Genomic DNA, 27,753 nt, shown 5'->3' with positions numbered 1-27,753 from the left:
GCTTCAGAAGCAGCTTTGAGACATGCTTGCACCAAGGACAACAGAATTTCTGAAGGAAAAATCACTTTTTACTTCCCTACAGTCCACTCTGTCACAGCATGCCTTCATCCTCCCAGAATAAGGTTAATTTTAGGGTCCAGTCATTCACACTGAGGATAAGGAAGCTAAGGCCCAGAGAGCTCCCAAAGGTGATTTCTTTCTGTTCCTGCACTGTCCAATATGGTAGCCACAAGCCACATAGAGCTGTTTAAATTTAAATAAAACAGGAAGTTAATTCCTCAGATGCACTAGCCACATTGCAAGCACTTAATATTCACCTGTGGTGAATGGCCACCACTGCGGACAGTGCTTCTCTAAAAAGCTGCTGCCTCAGGACACCGAGAAGTGGGTGTGTCTGCTGGCCCTTCCTGATGCCAGCGCCACTGGTCTTCAGAGTCCCTGCCAACCTCCCGGTTTTCTTTGCAGGCCCGCCAAACCCTCCAGGTCACCTCAGGAGTGAAAGGGTTCTGACACTCAACTCACAAAGCAGCAGGCGTTCGAAGGTGCTGGATTTCTGGGTACCCGAGTATAAACTAGTGATCCTGAATGAAAACACAGCCACACACGTGAGCAGCAGGCACACGAGGTGAGGGTTTGAATGGCCAGGGCTGCTTTCAGGCTTGTTCTATTACAGCAAAAGCAGGGAGTAGCCCCCAGCCTCCTAGGATCAGCGAGGGTCCTGGGTGGACCTGCCCTTGGGCATGCACCAGGTCTGAACCTGAATCCTGGCTTTGTGTCCTTGGTCCTGTAAGGTAAGCTGCATTAGCTCCTGAATTCTCATATTGAAAGTGGGGACAGTGATGTGTACCACATCGGGTTGTTGAAGGACAAAACGACAATGTCGTCAGCACACAAACACCCAGAACCAGTGGGTGTGGGTCCCCTTCTCCTGCATTCACTGCTTAACTCAAATTGGCTGTGAGGAATACTGTGTGAGCAGTGGCCCCAGGACCTTCAGCTGCCCCCACCCCGGCAGCACTGGAGGAGCTGCAAATCACAGGGAAGTGCTTAGCCAACTGTCTGCTTCACGGGGCCCGTGACAGGACTAATAAGCCAGTAAAGCAGCCGTGTTCTCCCATGAATGCCTTAGGCCTTTCCTGGCCTCACTGGCCTAGCAGCTTTCCCAGCTACTGGAGGTGTAAGTTATATCACCTGCTGTTCCATTTATGACTTTCAGTAATAGTTTAATAGTTAGCAACTAACCTCTTTGGATCCACGTGCGCTTTTTTTCCCCTCTTTTCCTTTTTTTCTTCACTTAGCATAATTCACTTTTTGTACAGTCATGAGGGAAAGAATATGAAACAGGTCATTAAGGCAGCGATTACCAGCCTGGGCTTCGTGACGCCTCCTGGGTATTTCCACGGGATCTCAAGAGAGGTTATAAACTTACCAAATCAAGATTTAATTTGAATTCACTTTAACATTTTTTTAAATGGCACTTTGGGGACAGGAAGAAGTCACAAAGTCCACAAACCCATGAAAGTCTCTGGAAATTTCTGCACTATTGAATCAGCTCTCACAGTAAATGTCTCATAACAAAGGCCTGTAGAATCCAGTCTCGTTCATTACAGTGTGAAGGACTTTTATTTGTTTGGTCACATCATTATCATTTAAGAAACATTTAAAAATGGTATTTATTTTTTATTTCAACATGTCAACTGTGCATTTCCAAAACAGCAGGCTTTTTGGAAGAATAAATCAGAACTGTAAACACAAGATACAGTATAAGTTTTTTGACTTCCTACAGTCAGTTTCACAAATCCACATACTGTACATTCATAGGTGAGGTTCGGCCTGTCACCCATTTATTTCTTTCTATAATTACATAAGCATAATAAATACATCTGATCTTTAAAGGTCACTTAAAATGAGTCATGATAATTTACAGTACAGTACATTTCAGTTCAAGTGCAAAAATAACTATTTGCTTACTATTTCTTTCTGTCACTTTATTTTTAAGCTGTGTTTTGTGGTGAAGCTAGATATCCAGTGTAGAGTTTCTTCTCCCAGATGCAGTTGTGGGCAGAAGCATGGTGTCATGGAAAAGCCCTCACTTTACAGCTGGTCCTGCCTAGTCAGTGTCAGAGAGCAAGGTGAGCTGCTCATTTTTAACTCTTGTATTACCTCTCTCCTGTGCTTATCCACCAGCTCATATACACACTACATCATTGACCTTCCTCCAGCTTAACAGTGTTTCCTTTTCCACGGCCCTCCCCCAGCTTTCATCTTTAGCAGCAAGCTTTCATGCATGAGTCTCCCAGCCATTGTTCTGACTGTGGTTGTACTATTTACAACAGTAGCTCACCCCTATCTGAACTGTCCAGTGTTTGTCTTCAGGGGAAGAATAGACTGAGATTTGTTTCTGTAGTCATTGGAAAGTATGCTTACTTATTTCTGTCTTTCCACTCCTAGTTTCCTATTCACCACCTTTTCCCCTCACCAAAAAGGAAACAAAAACTAAACCATTATGTAAGTTAAAATAATTGTATCCCTTCCCCAGGCACTTAAATCTTATACTGTTATCTGCAAGTAGTACTGTTTAATTAAAGAAACCCTTAGGAATTCAGTGATTGTTTGCTTATTTTATTCCATCAGCTAATTAGAGCCTAAATCACTATAAAATTGTAAATAGTGATAGAGGCTGTTTACAGTATCGATATATTTAGTAAACCCATGTCTGTCAAACCACCAGATACTGAGTTGGTTGGTTGATTTGAAATATTCTCTCTGGTCTTAAAGCCCATTTAAAACAAAAGGCATTTTTAAAGCTCAGCTTAGCTTGCAAGTAGTCAGTAACAGCTTTTGCTGCTCAAAGAATTGACGATTTTCATTATATACCATACACATATAAAAATATATTTGCTAGAGATATGCCAAGTTTCTGATGAAACTTTTCCCTTTTTTTTTAAACGAAAGCATATATGCTACTAACTTTTATCTGGTTACTTTTAAAATATGTCTTATAATTTCTTTAATGGTTTTAAGATAAACAAAAGTATAGATGTATTCTGTTTCTTCCCAGTTTGCATTAAGAACCGAATAATTAGAATAAATAATCAGAAGAGGGAAATTACATCAGCATTCACCTTGAAACACTTTCTTTCCCTCTGCTCATCTAGTGTAACTGCTGGTTTCAACTCTTACTGCCCTGGCAGAGAAGTCCTGTAGTCCTTAGCCTAACCAACCGAAGAACTGGAAGTCCTCACTGAGCTCCACTTTCCTCCTGTGATTCCAGTGGGACTGTGGAAGGTGACCTGTTTCCGCCCATATGTACTGTAGCTCCTATGGTGTGTGTTTCCATGGTGATGGGTTCAGGTATTTAGAAGCGTATGTGGTGCTATGCTCCTCAAGGTGAGGTGTATGCGAGGTTCGGGGCACCTCTCCCTCTGTCCTGGCAGAGGACCCCAGTTCCATGCAGGGTGAGATGAGCGGGACCCCTCAGTGTCCCCCAGCAGCAGGCCGAGCCTGCTGGTCCTCACTCTCCTCCACGTGCCCGTCCACGTGAGCAGGGCTGCTCTGCGTCTGAGATGCTGCTGCTTGAGGGGATGGCTGGTTTCTAGATGGGTCAGAGTGAGTCTCACGTGGTCCAGGCCGGGCTCTACCAGCTGGAGAATCTTCCCGATTCTCACTGGTCCCCTGGAAGGAAAAAAACAGAAGATGCACCATGGTCAGTGCTAGCAAATAAATCCAACACTTTCCATACGTGTTCAAGTAAGATACAGGAAACAAGGGGAGATCGTCCTGAAGTGACCACTTCAGGAAACAAGTAATAGAGGAAAAAGGATGGAATGTCTTACCTTTCATCTCCTTTCCTATGTGCAACTGCCAAAGCCGCATGAAAAACACAAACACTATAAGCAGACGTATCTTGTGGATAAAGGAACATTACTACCAAATGCCTGTTACTGCTAGGAAAGCAATTTACATCAGCAGATATTTACCAAGCCCCCAACAGCCATCGTGGCAAATCACTGGGTGAGCAGCACGGAACTGAAACTCAGGCCACTGGCTGAGACCATAGCACTCAAGGCTGGAGGGGACCTTGTCTAACAGGAAGTGAGGAAGGCATTCTCAGCCTGGAGACAGTGCCAGGAAAAGAAGGTCCTGAAATTAAGGTCCTGATGTATACTTGGGATTTTAAAGTACATGCTAAAAGTTAAATGAGACATTGAATATCCATGTAAAAACAAAGGGAATGTAAACAAGCATCTACATAACCAACTGTGAGTACATATCACTCCAGCTCATCACCTGCAGCAAGTGTGCAAAATGCCGCATTCCATGCTACCTTCCCGATTTGTAAAAATCAGGAAATATGTTTCTTTTAATAATGGATTTTCCTCTGAATTAGTACCCATCACGTCAAATAGCTGAGCACCAAAAAAGTTTTATTTGTGTAACTGATTCTAAAATGTGAAAAAAATCTCAGTATAATGACTTCTTCATAAGAATAACTGTGACATACCAGCCAGTTTTTATTAATCTTAACATACTAGGCTAAAAAAATGTAATGATACTTAAGCCTAAAAGGCTTCTTGGAAAATGAGGATAAATTCCCAAAATTATGAAAACACTGCCATCCAGGCGGGTCTCATCCTTTCTCCTGCTTCACATCCGTTACATGCTCCTCCCGCCCCAATATTCTCCTTGACTTGTGGGCAGAGGGTTTGTGTGAGCTTATTACCTTGATAAATCAACAGGCTCATACACAGACTGGAATGCATTATGGTTATCAGTAAAGAACCAGATTTCATTTAAATTATAGGAATGTTACACATTAGTGTGTAAAGTCATGATAAATTTTATGTAGTTCAGATTTTCCAAAGAGGAAATTACTCAAATTACTCTTCAAGTATTTCCTGGTTTTTTTTTTTTTCCTTCTGTGTCCTCTGAAGCCATTCTAGGTATACAGCTGACATGATTCATCAAGCAAAAGGGAGTGGGGAACAAAAACACAAGGAAGGAGACTCATTACTTTGGCCAAAGTGTTCACAGAAGTCACACTTAACCATTTTCTAAAAGTAGTATACAGCTTCAGTTACAACTACCAACAGTGTTTTATCCATGTGATATGACTCTACTCAGGAGAGATCACAACTCCAGGGACAAGAAAAATCACACTTTTTATTTTTCGGGTGAGGCCACTAGCAAAACCACACTTCCACTGAGTCAGGTGTCCTGTGAGATCCAGATAGTGGCTCAGGGTATTAATTCTTTAATTCATCAGATATTTATTGGGATCCTATTATATATAACGTCCCCACTAGAACTTTAGAATTACAGAGATTAATATATATAGTCCCTAAAGGCAACACCATACATCTACACTGCAACTAGTGTCCATCAACGCTGACATTTTAAAGAAATACACAAAATCAGAATGGATTTATTTTCTTTCTTTGAAGTACCATCTTCTCTGTGATGCCTTCCTCAATTCTGTAAGGCAGAATTTTCCTTCTGTGGGAACTGGTATATACCTCAGCAACACACTTGCCACCAAGTACTGAAAATATCTGTGTGTCTATTTCCCGCACCAGACCTCCTAGCAATCTTGTTGAATGAGTAACTGAGCCTGCTAAAGGCAGGCGAACAACTTTACCTGTAAAGGCTGTATCTCAGAAGCACGGTTGTCTCTTGTTAATTGCATTATCTCTTTAATTTGGTAGAGTGCATAGACAAAGGTCACCCAGGGAGAGGAGCTGACCCCCCACGCTGGCTTGTTCACATCCTCCTGTTCTTCCTGGTGCTTGGTTTTCTTGGGTGGAATTCTGGGCTCACTGCGTGGCATAACGTCTTCCGTCTGTTGCTGGACCAAGTCAATGGTTGCTATGGGAACAGGACTAGAGGGAACAGGAATCCTTTCTGCCAACATCGTCTTGTCTGGAGAGAAAATCATGTTTAAATTATTTTTCAGAGTTTTCTACATGTTTAAACAAATGTAAAAATAAACAAATAAGCAGACAACCCCATGAGCCCATTCTAGTGTGCTTGGGAAGTTAAAAAGTTGCTGTGTACCAAGGCTTAGCAAATGAATGTGATGTTTATCTTCTAGAGTCTCCTTATAGGGCTTAATAGATATTAACTTACATTTATTTATGAAATGTATTATTCAGTTAACATATATAACCTCTGTGGGGCATAGGTTATAGTGAACGTTGCCTCAGTTACAGGACTGAGATTTTTAAAGATAAGCATCAAAACAGGAAAAATCACATGACAGCTGCTTTTACTGGCTTTTACTGAAGGTCAGGACGAAGCAGGGCAAGAGATATGAGCCAGTTAGGATTATAAAAGAAGACGAGTGAGAAAAATCAGCATTGGTCTTTCTTTCTAACTTACTGGAATTAAAATCTGTCTCTGGGGTTTCTGTAACAAGTTAGTTTTTCTTTTAACAGAAGCACATCAGGTGCTTTTCAAAGGACAGGACACCAAAGAAGATGAGCCTATTCCAGGATCCAACAGCTGACAAAGAATGTTTGTTTTACTGGTTGGCTTTCTTCATTAAAAAAAAAAAAAAAGTTGAAAACTTGTTCTCAACCACACATTGTATTTGATATAACCTTTCCTCTGAAGAACTATTTTCATGAAGATCATGCCTAATTAAGGGAAAACTTCAAATTTAAGGTTTAGATTACTATCCTGAATAGTAAAATTCCTGGATAACCCTACATGTATTTGATTTACATTTTAAATCCCTTTAGAGTATCAGAAAAAATTAAACCCAATACCTTCCCCCACACTTTGTACCATAAAATGAAACAAAAGCAAAAAAAAAAAAAAAAATTCTAAGCTAATAAAAATAACCAGTATTCTTCTCAACACAGAAAGTGGCTTCTCTCCAGCAACGGTGCACATGAGTTCACTGATATACCCACGGAGAAAGCCTAGCCTCACAGGTCTGTTGTATACAGTTACCACCTCTGGGTTTCTGGGGGGTATGTGTGGAATTTGCCATGGCTGCAACCTTTGGAACCATTAATGACCAATGAGCATGTTTACCTTCTTCCTCGTCTGGCACCGCCAGCCACTGGATGAGGGCGAAGAGCAGGAGGATCACCAGGCAGGCCATGCCGATTCCTCGGAAGGTTGCAGCAGCCCCTGTGGAGAGGTAAACAGTACTCCACAGAGCAATTCCAGGAAAGGCAGGTAGCCCTCGTCCAAACCAGTCAATGTTCTAAAGGTCAGGGCAAAGGCAGCAGAGCTGGGGATGAACCAGAGAGTGGCAAGTGCCCGCTCGCTTCCCAGAGTAGGAAAACGCAGGTCTGGCTAGGTGTCAAGAAACCCGCGTGTGGGTACTAGGCATCTGCCACTGATCTAATTCTGAAATCGCATTTGCACAGAACTGCCTCTGAGTGTCTTTCCCCATAAAATTCAGTGGTGTTCTCTTCTTCACACAGACCTGCACCTATTAAACATCCCTATTAATCTGTAATTAGAACAGCAGAGTTCAAACAGTGCGGAAAGTTCAGACATCTGAGGGCCCGTCTTCCATAGATGACTGAGTAGTCGAGATGCCTGGAGCAGAATAATCCCGTCTCCACCTCAGCCCCTGTATTTCCAGTAAGAGAGCTCTGACAGGGCAGCTGTGTCAGCACAGATGCAGTGACATTACCAAAGCCAGCACAGAGTTAGATTTTTCTGATTCAGAATCTCCTGATGGCGTAACAGTGATGAATTTTCCTTCCTCCAGCACTATCGTCAGCAGGTTTAGGGTACTTTGAACCTTCAAGCCAAAAGAACATGTGCTTATTCATTTCTTCGGCTCCTTTGAGGGGTCTGTGTAGCATCTCATTAAGCTGGCTGTCAGAGAAGCATGCACGGTTACAGGCTGGCTCTCACCATCTTAATGACTCTAAGCACACTGCTTAATGGTCATGACTACCATGAAAGCTAGAAAGAATATGAACACTTATTTAGCTTCTGGCACTCTTCAGTCATAGTCTGAGTGTTTGCTGAGGTGTTACCGAAAAACCATTAAGTTTTCATCAAAGAAGAAAGGGAAAAAGAGAAAGCCATTCTTACCAAAGTAATTGACCAACACGCCTCCGATCATGGCACCACAACCTCTCCCCAAGCCCAGATGAAGGCCCTGCAGGATGCCCTGTGCAGACGTCCTCAGCTCGGGCGGGACCGCAGCGCTGAGATAAGAAATGCAGGCTGCCCAGATGGCCGCGTGCGTCACTCCTGGAGAGGAAGAGAAGCGGGCGGGACAACTTCCTGGGTTACTCTTTTTTGGAATGTGAGTTATTTATTTAACTAGATACATATATACACATAAAAACATACATACATACCTAATAAGGATATATATTTTATTTGTTTGTGGTAAAATATACATAACAAAATTTACCATTTAACCATTTTTAAGTGCATGGTTCAGTGGCTTTCAGTACATTCACAGTGTTGTGCAACCATCACTACCATCTATCTCCAGAACTGTTTTATCATCTCCAAATGAAATTCTGTACCCTTTAAATAATACTCTCCCCAGGCCCTGGGAACCACCATTTACTTTCTGTCTCTATGAATGTGACTACTCTGCATACCTAGTATGAGTGGAGTCGTACAATATTTGTCCTTTTGTGTCTGGCTTATTTCACTTAGCATAATGTCTTCTAAGTTCATCCATGTTGTAGAATGAGTCAGAATTTCCTATCTTTTTAATGCTAATGAATATGTAGCCTTGTAACATTTTGTGCTATGAACATTAATGTACAAGTATCTGAGTCCCTGCTGTTAGTTCTTTTGGGTATATACCTCAGACTGGAGTTACTAAGGGATATGGTAATATATTTAACACTTTGAGGAACTGTTTTCCACAGTAGCTGCACCATTTTACATTCCCACCAGAACTGCACAGAGTTCCAATTTCTCCACATTCTCATCAGATGTGATTTTCCATGTTTTTCTTAACAGCAATCTTAAATGGGTATAAAGTGGCATCTCACTGTGGTTCTGACTTGCATTACATAATGGCTAGTCATGTTGAACATCTCTTTACGTGTTTATTGGCCATTTGTAAATCTTCAGAGAAGGTATATTCAAGCCTTTTGCCCCTTCATGAATTAAGTTGTTTTGGCTTTTTTTTTTTTTTTTTTTTTGCTGTTGAATTTTAGGAGTTCTGTGTATATTTGTGGTATTAACCTCTTACTGAGGATCTATTTTGACATTAAGAATAGATAAATGTAGATCAACAGAACAGAATAGAGAATCAAGAAATAAACCCACTCACCTATGGTCAATTAATGGACAACAGAGGAGGCAAGACTATACAATGGAGAAGAGATAGTCTCTTCAACAAGGTATTGGGAAAGCTGGACAGCCATATGTCAATCAATGAAATTACAACACTCCCAAACACCATATACAAAAGTAAACTCAAAATCTAAATATAAGACATGACACTATAAAATTCCTAAAAGAGAACACGGGCAAAACATTCTCTGACATAAACTGTAGCAATATTTTCTTAGATAAGTCTCCCAAGGTTAAAAGAAAAAAAAGAAAGAAAAGAAAAACAAATGGGACCTAATCAAATTTAAAAGCTTTTGCACAGCAAAGGAAACTATCAACAGAACATAAAGATAACCTATGGAATGGGAAGAAAATATTTGCAAATGATGCAACCAACAAGGAGTTAATATCCAAAATATACAAACAGCTCATATAACTCTATCAAAAAAACAAAACAAAACAAAACAAAAAAAACCAACCCAATCATAAAATGGGCAAAAGACCTAAACAGACATCTTTCCAAAGAAGACATACAGATGGCCAACAGGCACATGTAAAGACAGTCAACATCATTAATTATTAGAGAAATGCAAATCAAAATCACAGTGAGGCATCAACTCACATTGGTCAGAATGGCCATCATCAGAAACTCTATAAATAATAAATGCTGGAGAGGGTATGGAGAAAATGGAATCCTCCTACACTATTGGTGGAAATTATTGGTGTAGCTACCATGGGAAATAGTATGGAGGTTCGTTAAAAAACTAAAAATAGAGCTACCATATAATCCAGCAATCCCACTGCTGGGTATATATCTGGAAAAGATGAAAACTCTTAATTTGAAAAGATACATGCACCCCAATGTTCACAGCAGCACTATTTACAATAGCCAACATGTGGACGCAACCTGAACGTCCATCAGCAGATAAATGGATAAAGAAGATGTGGTGTATATGTGTGTATACCTATATCTTAAACACATACAAAATGGAATATTACTCAGGCATAAAAAAGAATGAAATATTACCATTTTCAGCCACATGGCTAGACAGAAAAAGACAAATACTATATATCACTTATATGTGGAATCTAAAAAACAATACAAATCTATATATGAAACATAAACAGATTCACAGACATAGAAAACAAACATGGTTACCAAAGGGGACAAGGAAGGAAGGTGAGAGGGATAAATTAGGAGTATGGGACTAACAGGTACAAACTACTATACATAAAATAGATAAGCAACAAGGATTTACTGTATAGCACAGGAAATTGTATTCATTATCTTATAATAACCTATAGTGGAATATAATCTGAAAAAATAACTGAATCACTTTGCTGTACATGGTAAATCAACTATATTTTAATTTTTGAAAATTGTTCTCAATTTTTTCCATTATAATTAAAACTAACATTTTTAGAGATACAGCTTTTCAATTACTTCCATTGGTTATATAATTGCACAAGTGGGGTTAATGACTCAAAGGATATAACTTCTATGCCTTTAATATATAGTTTCAATTTGTTTTCCAAGAGTATAGAGACCATTTACAATGCCTCAGTACCAGTTTCATTATATCTTCACCATTTGTTGGGAGGGAAGGAGGGGATAAAGATAACAGGTGAAAAAAAATTGGTCATTATTTTAATGCACAGCAACTGTGCGTTGTGAATTTAAATCTTTACTAGAGCCCTGCTTTAAATGTGATAAGAAGATATTGTCACAGCAGGTTTTATAGCTAGCTAGAAAGGATTCAGAAATCATCCACTTCTGCCTTGATTAAGTCATGGACTTGCTCCATGAAAAATAATCCCATTTGGAAATGATATCATCAGAAACTCAACTTACGTTTTGGAAAATTAAACTGAGAGATTAATATCATTTAAGATTTAATCTGACATTAGTCTGTTCTAGCCAAAATGGAGTAACAGGGACTGGATTTACCATTCTTCCTGAAACAACCAAAAACTGGACAAAATATATGAAACAACAGTTCCCAAGACAGTGGACATAAGGGACAAGGACAGAGATCTCTGAGATGGGAAACAAACGAGGAGCCCCAGTTTACTGCCTGGTTAGAGTCTGAATGCTGCAGGGCACAGACAGGAGTTACTGAGCTGAGACAGGGCTGATGGTCTGGGAAGACGAAGGCAGCTGGAGTTCCAGGTCAGAATACCAGAAAGGAGAGAGCATCACCGAGAGAAACTCCAGAGATCTGAAGGTGGTTTCCCTCAGTACTCCGTAGAGTACTGATTAGCAAGAGCATTACAGAAACTAAAGCCAGGGAAAGAACCACCTAAAAGCATTACAGAAAACATTACTCAGACCCATACAGGGCCGAGAACTGTACCTGTTTCCACCACCCAAATTGGAAAAACTCATGATTCCTGTGATTGGCAGAATACTTAAAACAGTCTTGTGTTAACTGCTGGAGAGGTAGTGGAGAAAAGGGAACCCTCCTTCACTGCTGGTGGGAATGCAGTTTGGTGCAGCCACTGTGGAAAACAGTATGGAGATTCCTCAAAAGACTAGGAATATACTTACCATATGACCCAGGAATCTTGCTCCTGGGCATATATCCAGAAGGAACCCTACTTCAAAATGACACCTGCACCCTAATATTCATAGCAGCATTATTTACAGTAGCCAAGACATGGAAACAGCCTAAATATTCATCAACAGATGACTGGATAAAGCAGCTGTGGTATATTTATACAATGGAATACTATTCAGCCATAAAAACCGACAACATAACACCATTTGCAGCAACATGGATGTACCTGGAGAATGTCATTCTAAGTGAAGTAGCCAGAAAGAGAAAGAAAAATACCATATGAGATCGCTCATATGCAGAATCTAAAAAAAAACAAACAAAAAAACATAAATACAAAACAGAAACAGACTCATAGACATAGAATACAAACTTGTAGTTGCCAAGGGGGCAGAGGGTGGGAAGGGACAGACTGGATTTCAAAATGTAGAATAGATAAACAAGATTATACTGTATAGCACAGGGAAATATATACAAGATCTTGTGGTAGCTCACAGTGAAAAAAAGTGTGACAATGAATATATGTATGTTCATGTATAACTGGAAAATTGTGCTCTACACTGGAATTTGACACAACATTGTAAAATGACTATTTCTCAATCAAAAAAATGTTAAAAAAAAAAAAAAGAAAGTTGCTAAAAGAGTAGATATTAAAAGTTTTCATCACAAGAAAAACAAATTGTAATTCTGTGTGGTGATGAATGTTAACTGGACTAATTGCGGTGATCATTTCACAATATGTACATATATCAAATCATTATGTTGTCCACCTGAAACAAATACAATGTTATATGTCAGTTATATCTCAATTTTTTTGTATTTAAAAAATTTTTATTGTAGTATAATTGACATACATTATATTAATTTCAGCTGGACAACATAAAATTATATCACAATTTTTAAAAATAAAAAAATAAAAAATTTAGTGATGATAAAATATAAATTAGAGATATATGTATCAACATGGATAAATGTCAAGAACAATTTTGAGAGAAAAATGCCAACTGTAGGAGCATTTCTTTGCTATAATGCTGTCTATAAATGATCCTAAACATGCAATAGGATACTAGATACTGTATGAGTTCTTGCATGTATGATAAAGGTATATAAAGATGCATGAATCAAGACATGGAAGCAACCTAAATGACCACTGACAGATGACTAGATAAAGAAGTTGTGGTATATTTATACAATGGAATACTACTCAGCCATAAAAAGAATAAAATAATGTCACTTGCAGCAACATAGATGGCCCTAGAGATCGTCATTCTAAGTGAAGTAAGCCAGAAAAAGAAAGAAAAAATACCATATGATATCACGCATATGTGGAATCTAAAAAAAAAAAGGACACTATGAACTCATCTACAAAACAGAAACAGACTCACAGACATAGAGAACAATCTAATGGTTTCTGGGGGAAGGGGGTGGGAAGGGATAAATTTGGGAGTTTGAGATTTGCAAATGTTAGCCACTATATATAAAAACAGATTTTAAGAAAGATTCTTCTGTACAGCACAGGGAACAATGTTCAATATCTTGTAATAATCTTTAATGAAAAAGAATATGAAAGTGAACATATGCATATATATATATATATGCATGACTGGGACATTGTGCTGGACACCACACATTGACACATTATAATTGACTGTATTTCAATTAAAAAAATGCATGAAAATGAAAAAAGAAAAAAACAGTCTTGTGTTAGTATTATGAAAGAGTTAGCCCTGGTCTAAACACTGCTCTGGTCCCATCTAAGTAATCTTTAAAAGCAGGACTCAAAAGGATCATACTATTTCCATGTAATTTAGTTGTGTCCCAGAACAAAGCTCAAATACAAAAATATCCAGCACCTAACAAGGTAAAATTCACAATGTCTGGCATACAGTCAGATTACCAGGATGATCTTACTTAAGCAGATCCATAAAAGAATAAATTCTATTTTCCCTGGATACATTAGATTATATGCCCTATAGTTGACTGAGAAACATCACAATAATTTTTCTTAGGCTTATGTACATTTCAGTAATAATTTCAAGTAGGTTATTTTTTGACTAGAAGATGGACTAGATGATTAGAGGCAGGATGCACACTGAATTTTCACAGAATCCAAATGAAGTACTTGCTTTATCTGGCCAGACAACTGCAGTACCTTAGATAATGCCAGTTTTCTCAGAATTGAACAATGCCTGGCTAGAGTTTTGATTGTAAATGTTGATACAGTAATACACAATTAAGATATTATTTTTAAAGAATATATTATTAAAGATGCTAACTCCATTTATTTTCAGATACTCATTTTTTTTCATTATCATTAAGGAAAAAACTCAAAAATATTCCAAGAAATAAAATGAACTTACTCAAAATTAATTAGATTCAATAGTAACATCCAGCATAGATCTTGGAAATCATTTTTTTTTTTTTTTAATGGAGGTACTGGGGATTGAACCCAGGACCTCGTACATGCTAAGCATGAGCTCTACTGAGATAAGCCCTCCCCCTAGAAATCATTCCTTAAAGATGAATCATCAAAGACCTGAAACCACATCAAATGGTTGTAAATTAACTTTAATGGTGATGCCAAATCTATTGTTACGGCCATGTTTGAGCAATCAATTACAGGATGTACAAGTAGACAAAGATGGGTGTAGGTGTGTAAACAAAACAGTAACAAATATATTTTTGCTATAATTCTAGATCAAATATAATTCTAACAGTTATTCTGTTAAGTGTGAAGTCCTGAACACACACAAAATCTTCCAATAATAGGGTTTTTTTCCCCCAAATTCTAATGGTTTTCTAAAACTTTGAGTCTTCTAAGATAATTAAAGCATTTTCCAGTAGGATGACTTAAATTAGGATGCTTTTAAACTACTGTTAGAATTTGTTGGCTGGTATTAAGTGGCAATTATAAAGGATTCTCTACAGTTAGAATTCTAGAGTTTTCTTATTGCTTTTTGAGACTGATTAAATAATTGGGAACTACATTCTTTAAAGCAACTAAGGGAATTAACTGAAGGAAAAAATAGTAAAGCATTCAGTAAAAAGGTTTTCTCTGGTACTAAAAGCACAAGAATGAAAGCCACTCTGCCTGTACGCTCCAGCATTTCCCAGGGCAGTTGCAGAATTAGAATTGGTTTCTCTGAAATACCTTATTTCAAAATATTATGTAGGTTGAAGAATCCACTCTACTTCCTAGAAAAGAAACTAACAAAACTAAACAATCCACAAAAGGGGATTGGGTTGATAACGGTACCTTGTATACAAAAGACAATTGTGGGGTTGTGTTTTTTGTTCTTAAACTTAAATATGCAACTTTCTAGTAATCATATTAATAATCTGAAACTCTTGCCAATATTTCTACTGCAATTGTGTTCTGGTCCTCTAATTTTAAAATAATAAAGCAATCTAGAAATCTAAAGCCCTCTCCCCACCATTTTCCTTATATGTAAAATTGTGTTTTAGTATAAGACAACCTTCCTGTAAAATTTAGAGGGCAAAAGATATAAGCAGAAAAAAGAAAATGTTTCTACATTCTTTCTTTTTTTTAGAGAACTGTGAAAAAGGAGTAGATGGTTATTCTCCAGATGATGAAATAAACAAGCCAATGTGCCCAGTGGTGTGGGTAACTGTGTTTACCCTAGTGCTACCCATCTCTAAACCTTTTAGTATGAGATAACTAAGGTGGTGGATCAAAACGTGAGAATGAAAAAGATGTTCCCTCCCTGACTGATAACAGTAACAAAGGCACACCAGCTGGCTCTCCTTGCAGTATGAACTAACTCTTCCTTGTCTACCTGTCCCAAAACTGGTATCTGTGAGTGGCAATTCCACACCAACTCACACAATAGGTGCTTAGTAAGTATGAGTGGTGGCTCAACACCATACGTTAAATGACAACAAATGACTCCACGTGTGTCCTGGAAAGTTAGCTTCTCAGTCCTTCCTTACCTTACAGGGCTCTCTCAGGATTACCTTCAAGGCCTAAGAGAAACTCAGAGATATTTTCACACCACCTACTGCCAAGACCTTAACTGTGTGGGAATACTCAACATTTGAACAGCCTAGAACCACCAGAAATAGTTATGATTAACATTAAATGTGCCTCATTAATAAAATTATTGCAGCAGCTTACCTTACCAGGGATTGTGCTACTAAGTGTTTTACACAGATTATCTCATTTATTCTTCCCAGTGATTGGTACTATTGTTTTCTCTTCATTTTCCAAAAAGGAAACTAAGTCACAGAGAGATCAAAGTGCCTTGTCCAAAGTGACACAGACAACAGGGAGGTGGAACAGGACTTGAACCAGGTGTCTAAGTTCAGAACTTCAGTGCTTAAATACTGTCCATCCTCATAATGGCTATTCAAAGTATTCTCAGTAAATATAACCATCTACTTTGACAGGTTTTTTTGATAATACCAAACATGCCCAAGAATCTATCAATTAAAAAAACAAAGTACATTCTTACTACCTTCTTCTCCTGCCTCCCAAAAGAGCACACATCATACATATTATTGAGTTTTTCATATGCCCCAAATAATATCCAACAATTTGTACCTGATTCTGCAACATGAATTTCAAGATTGTTCAGTCTTGGCCCACAAGAATGCACTATTGCAATTGGCTTGTATGAACAAGAAGGAAATCCTTTCTTCCCAAGCAGGCAGCTGCTCTCTGTAAAATGCTGCTTGGCTGGTGGAAATCACATAACGGCTGGGAGGGGTGAGAACTGACAAAGTATTGGGGAACTAGGGTTGTTTTGTTTTGTTTTTATTGCTCTGCCACTGACTTGCACTTACTGAACAAAACACACATATCCCTTTAGCACTGGCACACTGAATCAATTGTGACAAACCTTTTCCATTGCATACATTTCCAAAGCACACATTTCAGTTAGTTCAGTGTACCTCTCAGATGCGGAGATTAAGAAAAAGCTGAAAGCTTCTGAAAACAAACAAAAAAACCCTCTACTCGGCAGGCAATAAACAAAAGAAGGAATCAGTATTGGTTAAGGTAATGGTACTGTTGTAACAGCAAAACACTGGAATCTTTGTGGTTTCATCCATTTGTTTCATCCAGATGTTTTCTTTTCTTGCTCATATAAAGTCCAGTGGGCAAGAGATAGGAAGACTAGCACCTCTGCTTTGTACAGTCATTCAGGGAATAAGTGAATAAGCTGCTTGTCCAGAGATACAGAGCTTATAGATAGGGGGAGCTGGAATACAAGATAGTCTAATTGAAGCCTGAGGACTTGATGGTTTCCAGATGACTGCATATTTTGCTAAGCTGTCTCAAATAATGTACAGCATGAGGTGGAAGTACAAGTAAGTAAATGATTAAAATACACAGAAGTTTTTACAGATGTGCAATGGATGGCAGGATGGTATTCTAGGAAAAAAGCTATCATATTAAAGATTCAACTTTTAAACTTAGTTTTCAACTTTCCTTCACATATTTATAAGTTTCTGAGATAGAATTTCCTATATGATTCAAGAGCTTTAAAAATTAGAAAATATCAACTATAGTACATTTTGCAGGGGACTATGGAATCAATCAAATGACAAGCAGTTATAGAATATCTTCCTATGTGCATGTCTCTTTGGAGAATTCAGAAAGTATAAGGCATGGCCTTTGCACTTAAGGGTTAAAACTAAATCAGGAAATAAAACTGGTATTTGCAAAAAAAAAAAAAAAAAAGTTAGGTAACAACATGTAACATAGTCCGTAAGTTTGAGAACAATTCAGAAAAAGAAGAACCAAGTATCAGATGCAATTGCCAGAAAAGGACTCTTGGAGCGTAAGACATTTACAATGAATTCTGAAGGGACAAAATAACATCTGCTTTGAAGACAGGTTATATAAGAACTTTTAGTAACTGTAAAGCATGGGCATGATAAAGAATAAAACTGTTCTATTATAATTTATAAGACTATTCTGATGAAAAATTAATTTTAACAGTAACATCAATGACTTCCATATGCCAGTTTATCCACTGAAATACTAAACTTTGAGCATCTGTCTCTTTCTATTCACATGGCAAGCTACTGGTGTTCAGATAGAATAATTCCAGCATGGATGATAACAGATTGGAATCACGTTTAAAATTTGCACTGTCAGATAAGGGATGCACAGTAATCCTTTCATAATTTCTCCATGCTCTTCCAGAACATGAGAGGAAGGAAAACCTGGCTCTCAACCAGCTGAACAGGCATACTGAATTAGAGAATAAAGCCTCATGAATGTCACTTCAAGTCTTCCTACCGGTGACATTAGAAAACTATCATGCTATACACCAGAAACTGACACATTGTAACTGACTATACTTCAATTTAAAAAAAAAAGAAAGAAAAGAAAACTTAAATTTTAACTGGGATCCCACTGATTGAGCATCCATCCTGCAGATAAGGACCTGACACAGACCTCATTTTCATCCTTCAGTGCTTGGGCCATTAATTCAAGTTCCACAAAAGGACCTCTTCAGTTACAGCAGCCCTGGGCTGGCTTTACTCTCCTTAAATGGTTTTTAATAGCAAGAAAAATCTGGATCATATTCATCTCAAAGTCTTGCAAGGATTCACAAGCAACACCCACATAAGAAGGAGCATAACAAATTTTAGCTTGATTTTTATCAGAATTGTATACTCCCGATCACAATCAAGAATATGTTTAAATGCTTCTTATGCAGAAGAAAAGGAGAAAATAACTATAGGTTTTTAAAATGAGACCTTGAAAAATAAATAAAATAAATATAAACCCCCTTCACTGCACCAAGCAATGCTTTTTAGGCACTTAGATCCACTGTCTCTTTTTAAAATAAATTACAGGCTCTTTATGAACAGGAAATACATCTTCTGCTTCTTTGTCTATGGCACCAGTCACCTACTGAGTAACGAGCTTGCTGCAAATGATAGGTGAACTGCTAAAAGGCAAAAGAGAATACTGGCTACTAAATGTGAGGAAAGCCATGGGGAAGAAACACCCTCACAATCTCCAACAGCATCCAACAGGCTTACCTTGACCCCAAAATAGACACCCACATAGTCTCCTCCCCAGGGGCCCAGAAAGGAGGAAATCTGCTCCATCCCCATCCCATCTGCTAATTATTACCAGCATGGCCTGAAGAGACAAATGCTGAGATCTTGATCAAGAGCTTGAGGAACGAAGGATAACAGGGAATCCGCCTCCAACAGTTATGGGCAACCCAAGGAAGAGATGGGTGGCCAGAGATAGGGGATAAAGTACATCCCTCATCTCCTTCCTGTCAGTTCTCCCCTAGGTGGTCCTAGTCCTCATGGAGTTTGGGGGATGACAGGATGAAGAGCTAGACCTCACCTTTATTTTTTAAGAAGACCCTCTTGTATTGTGGGGGGCGCTGGTTGGGTATCAAAGAATGGAAATACTGACTGCTGAGTGGCACGACCACCAATGATGAGAGCCCACATCCCACCCCGGGCCCTCCCCTCCAAGACTGAGTCTTCAGTAATCGGCAGGCAGCTGTTCCAGTCAAGGAACTGAGGGGCCTCCATCATGACAGTAGGCCTGTCCTGTAATTAAATCATCCCGTGTTTTGTCATCATCCCTTGTCCTACTGAATCCTAAGTAGAGCCGCCTTCAGCACAAGGGCTTCAAAGTCATTTGGACAAGCCTTTTAGACATGGAAGAACCCAGACTGCAAAAACAAACTGTTCAGTCAGAGTGTGTTCCTATGACACAGGATGTATTCCCCATGGATGGTCCACTGTTTTCCGAGGGCTGGGCACAGGTCAAACAAAGGCAAGGGACATTTTGTTCTATGGCCCAAATACTCGGCATTCTCTTCTGCCAGGGACAGAGCCGTCCCCTGCAGTCTGAGACACAAAGAGTTCTCTGGGACTGGTCACAGGGCCCTCGGTTAGATGTGGAGACTATTTACAGATTCTCCCTTTTCACTGGCTTCAGATTTCTACCAGCACCGGGGACATAAAGTGAAACACAGACGTACAGACTGCAGCCTGCCACGGGAAGCAGAGTAACTGCCCTGAATGAACATAAGTATGTCTTATAAAATATGTCCTGGGTCAGCAGCCTGGGATGGCAACGCATCGTGCGCCAGGCACAGCCTCCCACTCCGCTCCCCACTTCCCTGCTCTGCCCGCAGCGGTCCTCCGCGCCAGAAGGCCCAGGACACCTAGTAGACTCCTCTTCACCCTTCAAAATCCAGCTCCTCTAAGATTTCCCTGGGGAATCTTTCAGTGATATCTTCATCCTCCCACTCTCTGCTTCACGGAGCTCACCATCCCCTCCAGAGAGCCCCTTCCCGGTTACCTGGCACATTTTTCTGATTCCATCTAACATGCCATGTAGCAATTATGTGTTTATATATCTGGCTCCCAGAACAGACGGTGAGATCTTCATGCCTAGTATATACTGTTGGGTTTTTTTTTTATTACATTCCCAGCACCCAGCATGCTGCCTGACTCCTGGTAGCTATTTAATATGTGATAAATTAACAGGCAAAAAGAGTTTTTCAATTCGCAACGTTTTTTTTTTTTACAAAGCTTCTCTTTTTTGTTCTACTTTCTTAAATCACTAATGCAAACCATCCTTTTTCATCTAATTCATATTAAATTAAAAAGGAGAAAAAAGGTATATGCATATATTATTACAATAGGTATACCAGTCTTTTTTAAAGTAAGAGTCTGCAGGCTGTGTCATTCCTGTAATAGAAGCAGTTAAGTCAGGTGAGGATCCCACCCCACAGAACAGAGCAAGAATTAGAGGTGGGACACCCCAAGAGCTGTGTGGCACATAACTTGTTACTGCACAGTTCCTTCCTGCAGTTCAGTCTGTGCTCTGTTGTTCTTAAACGACACAATGCTGAGATATGTGCCCCTCTCCAAAACTATCCTAGAGTTCTAATTATTATAAACAGTAATTTCTTCTTATAAGACCAAATTTCCATTTCTCTGTATTTATAAACAAAGCCTCCTTTCATCAATTACACCATTGCATCAGATCTGCGAAAAATCACCTTTAGAGTGTGTAAATATTTGAATTTTATCATTATAATGTGAATATAAATTATATCTCCTTTCAATTAGCACAGGATATTTTTTTGTCATTGCCATGATGGGATCTGATGAATGAGCTTGCATTTCGTACATTTTGTTTAGATATATGACTGTGAGTCTTTCATCTTAGATACCATGACAAAGAATTAATTATGTTGATTGTGCTGAATTTGCATCCTCAGGGTTAGGGAAAATGATAATGGCAACCTATAAAGCTAATGAAATTGTATATAATCACAGACTATTTGGTACAATTAATGATTTAGGAGCTGAGTCTACTCCAAGCTTGAGTCCTGAAGCTTAATTTTAATCATAATGCCAATCACCAAATGTTTTAACCAAGCTGCTAACAGAGCTTCTTAGGATATTATATGCACTGACATGAACAGAAATCCACGTCTTCATTTCCTTAAGCCACATGGAAAGAGCCTCCTAGGGATTTTTTTTTTAAGTTATATGTTGAAGGGAAACAGTCGAGTGAAACAAAGAGAATTCAGGTCAATATATCTGAGCAAAGATTTTAAAGGTTCATGGGAAAACAACAGTCTGAATATAAAGCTTTAGTTATAAATCACTAGATGTGATCAAAGTAACTGAAGAAATAAAATAATTATTATAGCTTTTTTTTGCAGGTTAACATACAAAAACAAAAACACCAAAATCTTTAACAAATATATCTTTGTGTATTTAAAACCACCTTTGTATGTGTTTGCCTAACAACTGTACATAAGCTTATTGCAGAGTTCCTCTTTCTTTGTTTAATCACAAGGGTGTGGGACAAATTGAGCTTTGTTGGCTCAACAAACACAGAACACTCAGAATAACTGAGTCAGCTGCCCTGTCGTCCGTCACCTCTTCCTTAACAATCACTTCAAAATCATATAAAATGTAAGTCTGCCCTTCCTTCGCAGAGTCAGGTGCTCAAGGCTACTGAACTTTCCTGTAGTCATAACCTAGTCAAGTAGAAAAATAATTCTAATTCCAGCTCTTAACCTACCTTGAAGAACTTCCATGGGGAGAACAGTCCAGGCATTTTCCAGGTAGGAAATATAAATATAGCGAGCCGTATTGCAGGCCAGGCCAATGTACAGAACCCTAAAAAGAACCAAGGAATATAAGTTGAGGCTCCAGTAGAGATAAAACACACAAACATCACCTACATTTTCCCCTGCCCAAAACATCCATCATCCAGCAGACAGTGTTCCAAACTCAGGAGTGGGGAAGCTAACGGACAATTAAATTTAACCATGAACTCTGAGGAATAAGAAGATTGCCTCCAACATATCTGCCCTCAGTCTTTTCAAAATGCTTGTTAATATAAAAGTGAACATCACCCTTCCTGAAACTTAATTAGTAGCAGAGATGATGCTTTTTTAAGATAGTCTGGGCATACTGCCATCTCTAATGACACTGCTGGCTTCCTTCCAGGTGGCTACAGGGTAAATATCCCTGGGATTGTAGCCACTTCACCATGAAGGGGGAAGGGCAGGAAAAAAAGAGAACAGGTGAATATGTGGCCTCACTTGCAATACCCAAGATACCAAGCAGTTTCACAAAGACACTCTCAAGGTCATTGAAAACTATCATCCAGGGATAAATAATAAACTATTTGGAAATCAAATACTTCTTCCTATCAATTCAATTGATTCAAGTTCATTACTTAGGAAAAACAATCCATGAGATCTATCACATGCTTACAAAACTGATAAATACATATCAGCCTCTAGCTTTCCCCCTCACAATCACCACCTCCAAAATTAGGAATAAAAACAAAATAAATAAAGGCCTAAAATGGTGAGTCCAAGCATAAGGTTACGAGCTCTCTCATTCTGAACCGGACAGGTGGTTTGGAAGCAAACAGTGGCTGCTTCTCTTTACAAAACATAACCCAATGGTAGGGACTGCTTCTTCTTGGTTGTTTTCCGTTTTCTGTTAATTTTCCCAACCTTAATGCTTTTGTTGTTTTCTAAATCCAGGTGGAGGAAAACTAGAAGGTAAAAGAAATAAACCAATCTGACAATCAGTGGTATTTTCCTAATCTTGCTCAACTGTATTTTTATATTAAAATCATTCCTATAAATGGTGTTCTCTTTTTCTAACTTTGGATCGAGGAAAGGAAATGTTCTGAGGCATCCAGCTGGTATTAACTGCAAATACGAAACAGAAGACAGGGAAATACCAAAAAAAAAAAAAAAAAAAGCGTTGAAGGGTAGGGATGGGATAAGAAATGGATATTAGAAGGGATTTAGGAGAACTTCAGTAATGAAAAGGTCTAGATTATCATATTCTGTGGACATCTGTGGACATTATGTTTTTTTATTTTTTTCCTTTTCAGTCCTGTTTGATAAAAAAGTCTGCTGAACAAACCTGCTATAAATCCATCAACCAGGGTACCTCTGCTAGGAAACAACAACAAAAAGCCCACAGGAAGTTAAAATGCAAAATACACTATACAAACACACGAGTCACACAAATATGTTTCCTTCTAAATTCTAAACCAGCTCTGCTGATGACGTCAACTTAGCCTAACGCAGGGGCAGCAAACATTTTCTAGGGCCATACAGTGAACAGTTTGGGCTTGCAGGTCTCTTGCAACCACTCAACTCTGCTGTAGTAGCATGAAAGCAACCACAGACGATACGTAAATGAATGAACATGGACGGCTGTGTTCCAATAAAATCTGAATTATAAACACGGAAATTTAAATTTCATATGCTTTGTCATGTGTCACAAAATAGTATTCCTCTTGTGACTTTTTTCAACCACTTAAAAGTACAGAAAAGTATCCAGATCCGACCCCGGGGGTCATAGCTTGCCCACCTCTGGCCTAGCTCATTAGTTCTTACTAATTCTGGCCACGTATCAGATTTACTCGGGTAGCTGTTAAAAACTACAGATGTTCAGGCCCACGGTACTCTCAATTAAGGCTCTCTAGGATTGGAACCCAGGCATTATGCTTCTGAAAGCTCCCCAGGTTAGTCAGATACTGAGCCAAAAGGTGGAGAACCACTGATCTAGCTCACTCCAACAGCTCCCAGGAATTCTTTTCGGTTATCCCATCATAAAAAAATGTAGTAATACATCTTCCTTGTGTTCACATTGCCTATCCTGAACCTTCCTTTGGAGCCCACTTCTAAAGCAGGGTTACCATGACAACTGTTATTCAATCTAGGCCATAGTCCACAGGCCCTGGCCTACAGTAACCCAGAGCCAATCAGCCCAGTTTAAGAGGCAGGCTATGCTATGCCGTCAAACCTCTACCCGCATGGAACTCAGCCACTGCAGTCCGGAACACCTGGGACCCTCAGGTCTCAAGATGCCACCAACAAGCCCAGTAGCTATGAGCTTGATAATATCTTTCTTTCCCACGTTTCTAATCTCACAACTGATAGTCCTTCAGGACCAAACAGATGCTTTAAAGGAGAAAACACAAAATAAGAAGTATCCAGAGCGTGTATCCAAATCCCTAATTTCCTCATATATCAAGCAGATAACAACATCGATTCTGCAGGCTTGTTGTCATAATTACAACACAATGAGCTGCCAATAAAAAGCACTCAATAAGTGGTATTATTATTATTGCTACTTTAAAGAACAGTATCCAAGTGCCCTTTTGTTTCCTGATACAACTTTTACCTCTTAATTCCAAAAGAGAGGAGCATCAGCATTCCTTTCTCACCAACTGTTCTGGAGAAGCCAGTGGCTTCAAAAAATCAGCAAGAGTAAGTAAAATATGGGCAGAAAGGAAGGCAGCATTTTGATCTATGAAAAGGGGAAGAAGTAGACACATATTTATCGAATAGTCACTGAAAAATATTGCAGCAACCCAAGACTCTCTTTAATATTTGAATGGGACAGTTAAACTGCTGTATTCACTGTATTCACTGTTATGGGCTGAACTGTGTCCCCCTCTAAAATTCGTATATTAAAGTCGTAAATGCTAACCCCGCAGTACCTCAGGGTGTGGCTGTACTTGAAGACAAGGGCCTCTCGACAGGTAATTACGGTAAAACTATTTTATGAGGGTGGGCCCTAAGCCAGCGTGACTGGTGTCCTGATAAGAAGAGATTAGGAGACAGGCATAGAGGGGAGACCAGGCAAAGACACTTGGAAGATGAGCCAAGGGGAGAAATCCTCAGAAGAAATCAGTCCTGCCAACACCTTGATCTTAGACTTTCAGCTTCCAGAACTGTGAGGAAATAGATTTGTGTTTTTTTAAGCCATCCAGTCTGTGGTACTTTGTTAAGGCTGCCCTAGCAAATGAGTAACTCACCCTCACCAAATTAAGGATCTGCTAATAAAAAGGAATTTATGTTTTACAAGACCATCTTCTGGACAATCAGGTTCTTTATGCTGAATACAGAGCACACATTTGGGGTCCTAGCACTTTCCTGAGACTTAAGAGGTCTGGAAATACAGAAGAACAGTCTAAACCATGTCTTGCCACGAGATGCAGATGCCTACTGAGCACCTACAGTGACACAGCTCAGAAACGTCACTGCTTTCTTGTGTCACAACAGGAAGCCAGTAGGTACAAAAGCAGGCAAGAAACAAAGGCGATTTTAAAAACAGACGGTACAGACAAGTGAGCTTATCCACAAAGAACACAACTGGTAAAAGGAGCAAATGATTCAGCAGAAAACACTGCATCACAGAAAACCCGAATCACTTGTCAAACTCCTTGATTCTGCATTTGAGCAAAATGTAGTGGTAGCAGAAAAGTGCTCATGAGATTCTAATTTCTTACAAAACCACAATTCACAGTGTTGGCAGAATAAGTTGATTGGTGATTATCTTATAATAAAGCTGGTACTCTTTTCCCAGAAAGACAGAATTCAAGATACAGATACATGTGAGTCATCCTGCAATTTAATTATGATGCCCTACTTTTCTAATTTAAAACATCTATATAATATGGCTGAATGTCCCCTGAGAATGCTTCTAAGCTGCAAAAAACATGAATTTTGCTCAATAAATTAACTGAGATACCACTATGTACCATACACTATACTGGACTGAAGGGGAATAAAAATGAAGAGAAATCCTCTTTACCTTTGAGGAAATTACACTCTAGTAAGGAGACAGACACATGAGCAAATAAATACAATATTGTAAGGGGTCTGCACAAAGTGCTACGGCAGCACAAAGGAGAGGTTCTTAGCTACCCCTGGGGGTTCCAGGACACCTGGGTTAGAAGCAAATAGACAAAGAGACAGGGATAAGCATCACAGGGAGAGGGAACCACAGAAACAAGGTTAACCATAAAACCTCAAGGATTTACAGATAGAGAGGGTATTTGAAAAATATAAGAAGGATCAAAGTCTAAGGACTTACAAAGAGATGAGCGAACTTCTCAAGCCCAGATCCACCTGGAAATCATTCTCTATTCCAGAGATAATACAGGGTATGAGCAGCAAAGAAAGACCTAAGCAGGATTACCCTACAAGGCTCTCAGATGTGTGAGACAGAAGAGCAGCACCAGGCAAGGAGAACCCATTCTCAGCCAAATGAGTAATTGGCAGCAAGCATTTTGCAAAGCCTCTATCAGAGAAACCGAAAAGGTCCTCAAAAAAGAAAAAGCACTGGAGGAAAACAAAATACCCTGGATGAGGATGGCTTTTATTAACCAGAAGTGGAGAATTTGCAGATGCAGACTGAACATGCTCTCAATCTGTGTTACAAACCGTCGCACAAAGACACACATTCCAAAGCACACAAGCGTTGGTCTGGGGCCTGGGCGAAGATGAAGGCAGACCAGCAACAAGCCAAGATTCAGAAAGTAGCATTTCGAAAGGTTACAGACCACTCAGACGATGTCCTCGGCTACACCTGGCTAGAATTTCATTAGGAACACGACTTCCTCGTGAGAAAGAAGTGGTCATTAATATCAGATACTTGGAGCACAGCCTTTAGTCTGCCTCCTAGGAATCATCTTAGGTTTTCTATGGTAAACAGTATCATCCTTCTACGGTCTATAAGGACTTGTCAGTTAAAAAAAGAACCTCCTGCAGATATTGTTACAGATGTCTTTGTAGAGCTGGCAAACATCAGCTGCTAACGAAGGTCAAGATTCTGCTGCTTAATGTAAGCATTCAGTGTAAGCAGTGCCCTCCTCCCCAGGAATGAAGCTTATTTCCAGCATAAACACCAATTTACACTGACGCCCTTACAGTAACATGATGTTCCCTTGTCAGCTTAAGAAGGTAGGAAAACAGATATCTAAACTCTCTAGAAGATAGAAGGTTTAGGCCTTGAGTTAAATTTTAGTCTAGAAAATTCCTGTTTTTCTCATAGCCAACCCTTTCCTCCCAACCAAACCCCATGATATAATGTTCCTGTGGGTGGCCCCCCCAGGAATTCTCTGCCCCCGTCTAGCAAAACAGAGTCTTACTGTCACTGTTTGGAACCTTGTGTCCTGCCTCTCCTTTCTTGACCTCTCCGTGGCATTCCCTGCCATCCTGTGTCCCACTCCCAGGGCTGGCTGGCTTGAAAGGATTCTAGCTGGCATTCCTTGGAATTCCCACCCAAAGCAAGGGGCCCAAGCTACCACCCTAGGATACTTTCCCCATGCCACAGAGGTAGCAGGAGCAGCCAGACAGAGAGTGGACACGTGGCCAAGAGTCAATGACCTGAGCAACACGTGGCAGGCGCTGCCACATCTCGTACTCAGGCCAAGTCCTTACGTAGAAGTGGCAGAGCTGACGACATACCTCTTCCTCTTCCCAAGACAGGACTTCAGGCGCTAGTACCTTTGACTGAGAGTCCTCTCCTTGAAAGGGCTCATCTCTTCTAAGAAACCTTCTCACATGTCCGCAGGTATAACTGATCCTATCTCCCTCTGTTCCTGTTATACTGCTTCCATTAGAGCACT

General features: G+C 39.5%; 1 protein-coding gene across 4 annotated transcripts in view; it reads right to left on the bottom strand.

The window, feature by feature from the left end:
- Positions 1-1,604: 1,604 nt before the first annotated feature.
- The window catches only part of MFSD6 (major facilitator superfamily domain containing 6), a 68,612-nt gene continuing 42,463 nt past the window's right edge, over positions 1,605-27,753 (bottom strand). For 3 of the 4 annotated variants that reach the window (XM_064484984.1, XM_064484986.1, XM_064484985.1), the window contains exons 3-7: positions 21,880-21,977; positions 8,062-8,223; positions 7,039-7,137; positions 5,639-5,919; positions 1,605-3,675 (exon numbers count right to left, since the gene is read on the bottom strand). In XM_064484984.1, the coding sequence (XP_064341054.1) occupies positions 3,478-3,675; positions 5,639-5,919; positions 7,039-7,137; positions 8,062-8,223; positions 21,880-21,977 (838 nt within the window). In that variant the 3' untranslated portion in view covers positions 1,605-3,477. Of the gene's footprint in view, positions 3,676-3,836; positions 3,862-5,638; positions 5,920-7,038; positions 7,138-8,061; positions 8,224-21,879; positions 21,978-27,753 lie in introns of all 4 variants that reach the window. The other variant, XM_064484987.1, reaches the window with a different exon arrangement.

The sequence above is a fragment of the Camelus dromedarius genome, chromosome 4, assembly GCF_036321535.1.
Source record: "Camelus dromedarius isolate mCamDro1 chromosome 4, mCamDro1.pat, whole genome shotgun sequence".
Classification (NCBI taxonomy): domain Eukaryota; kingdom Metazoa; phylum Chordata; class Mammalia; order Artiodactyla; family Camelidae; genus Camelus; species Camelus dromedarius.
This window is presented reverse-complemented; position numbering and strand designations above follow the sequence as displayed.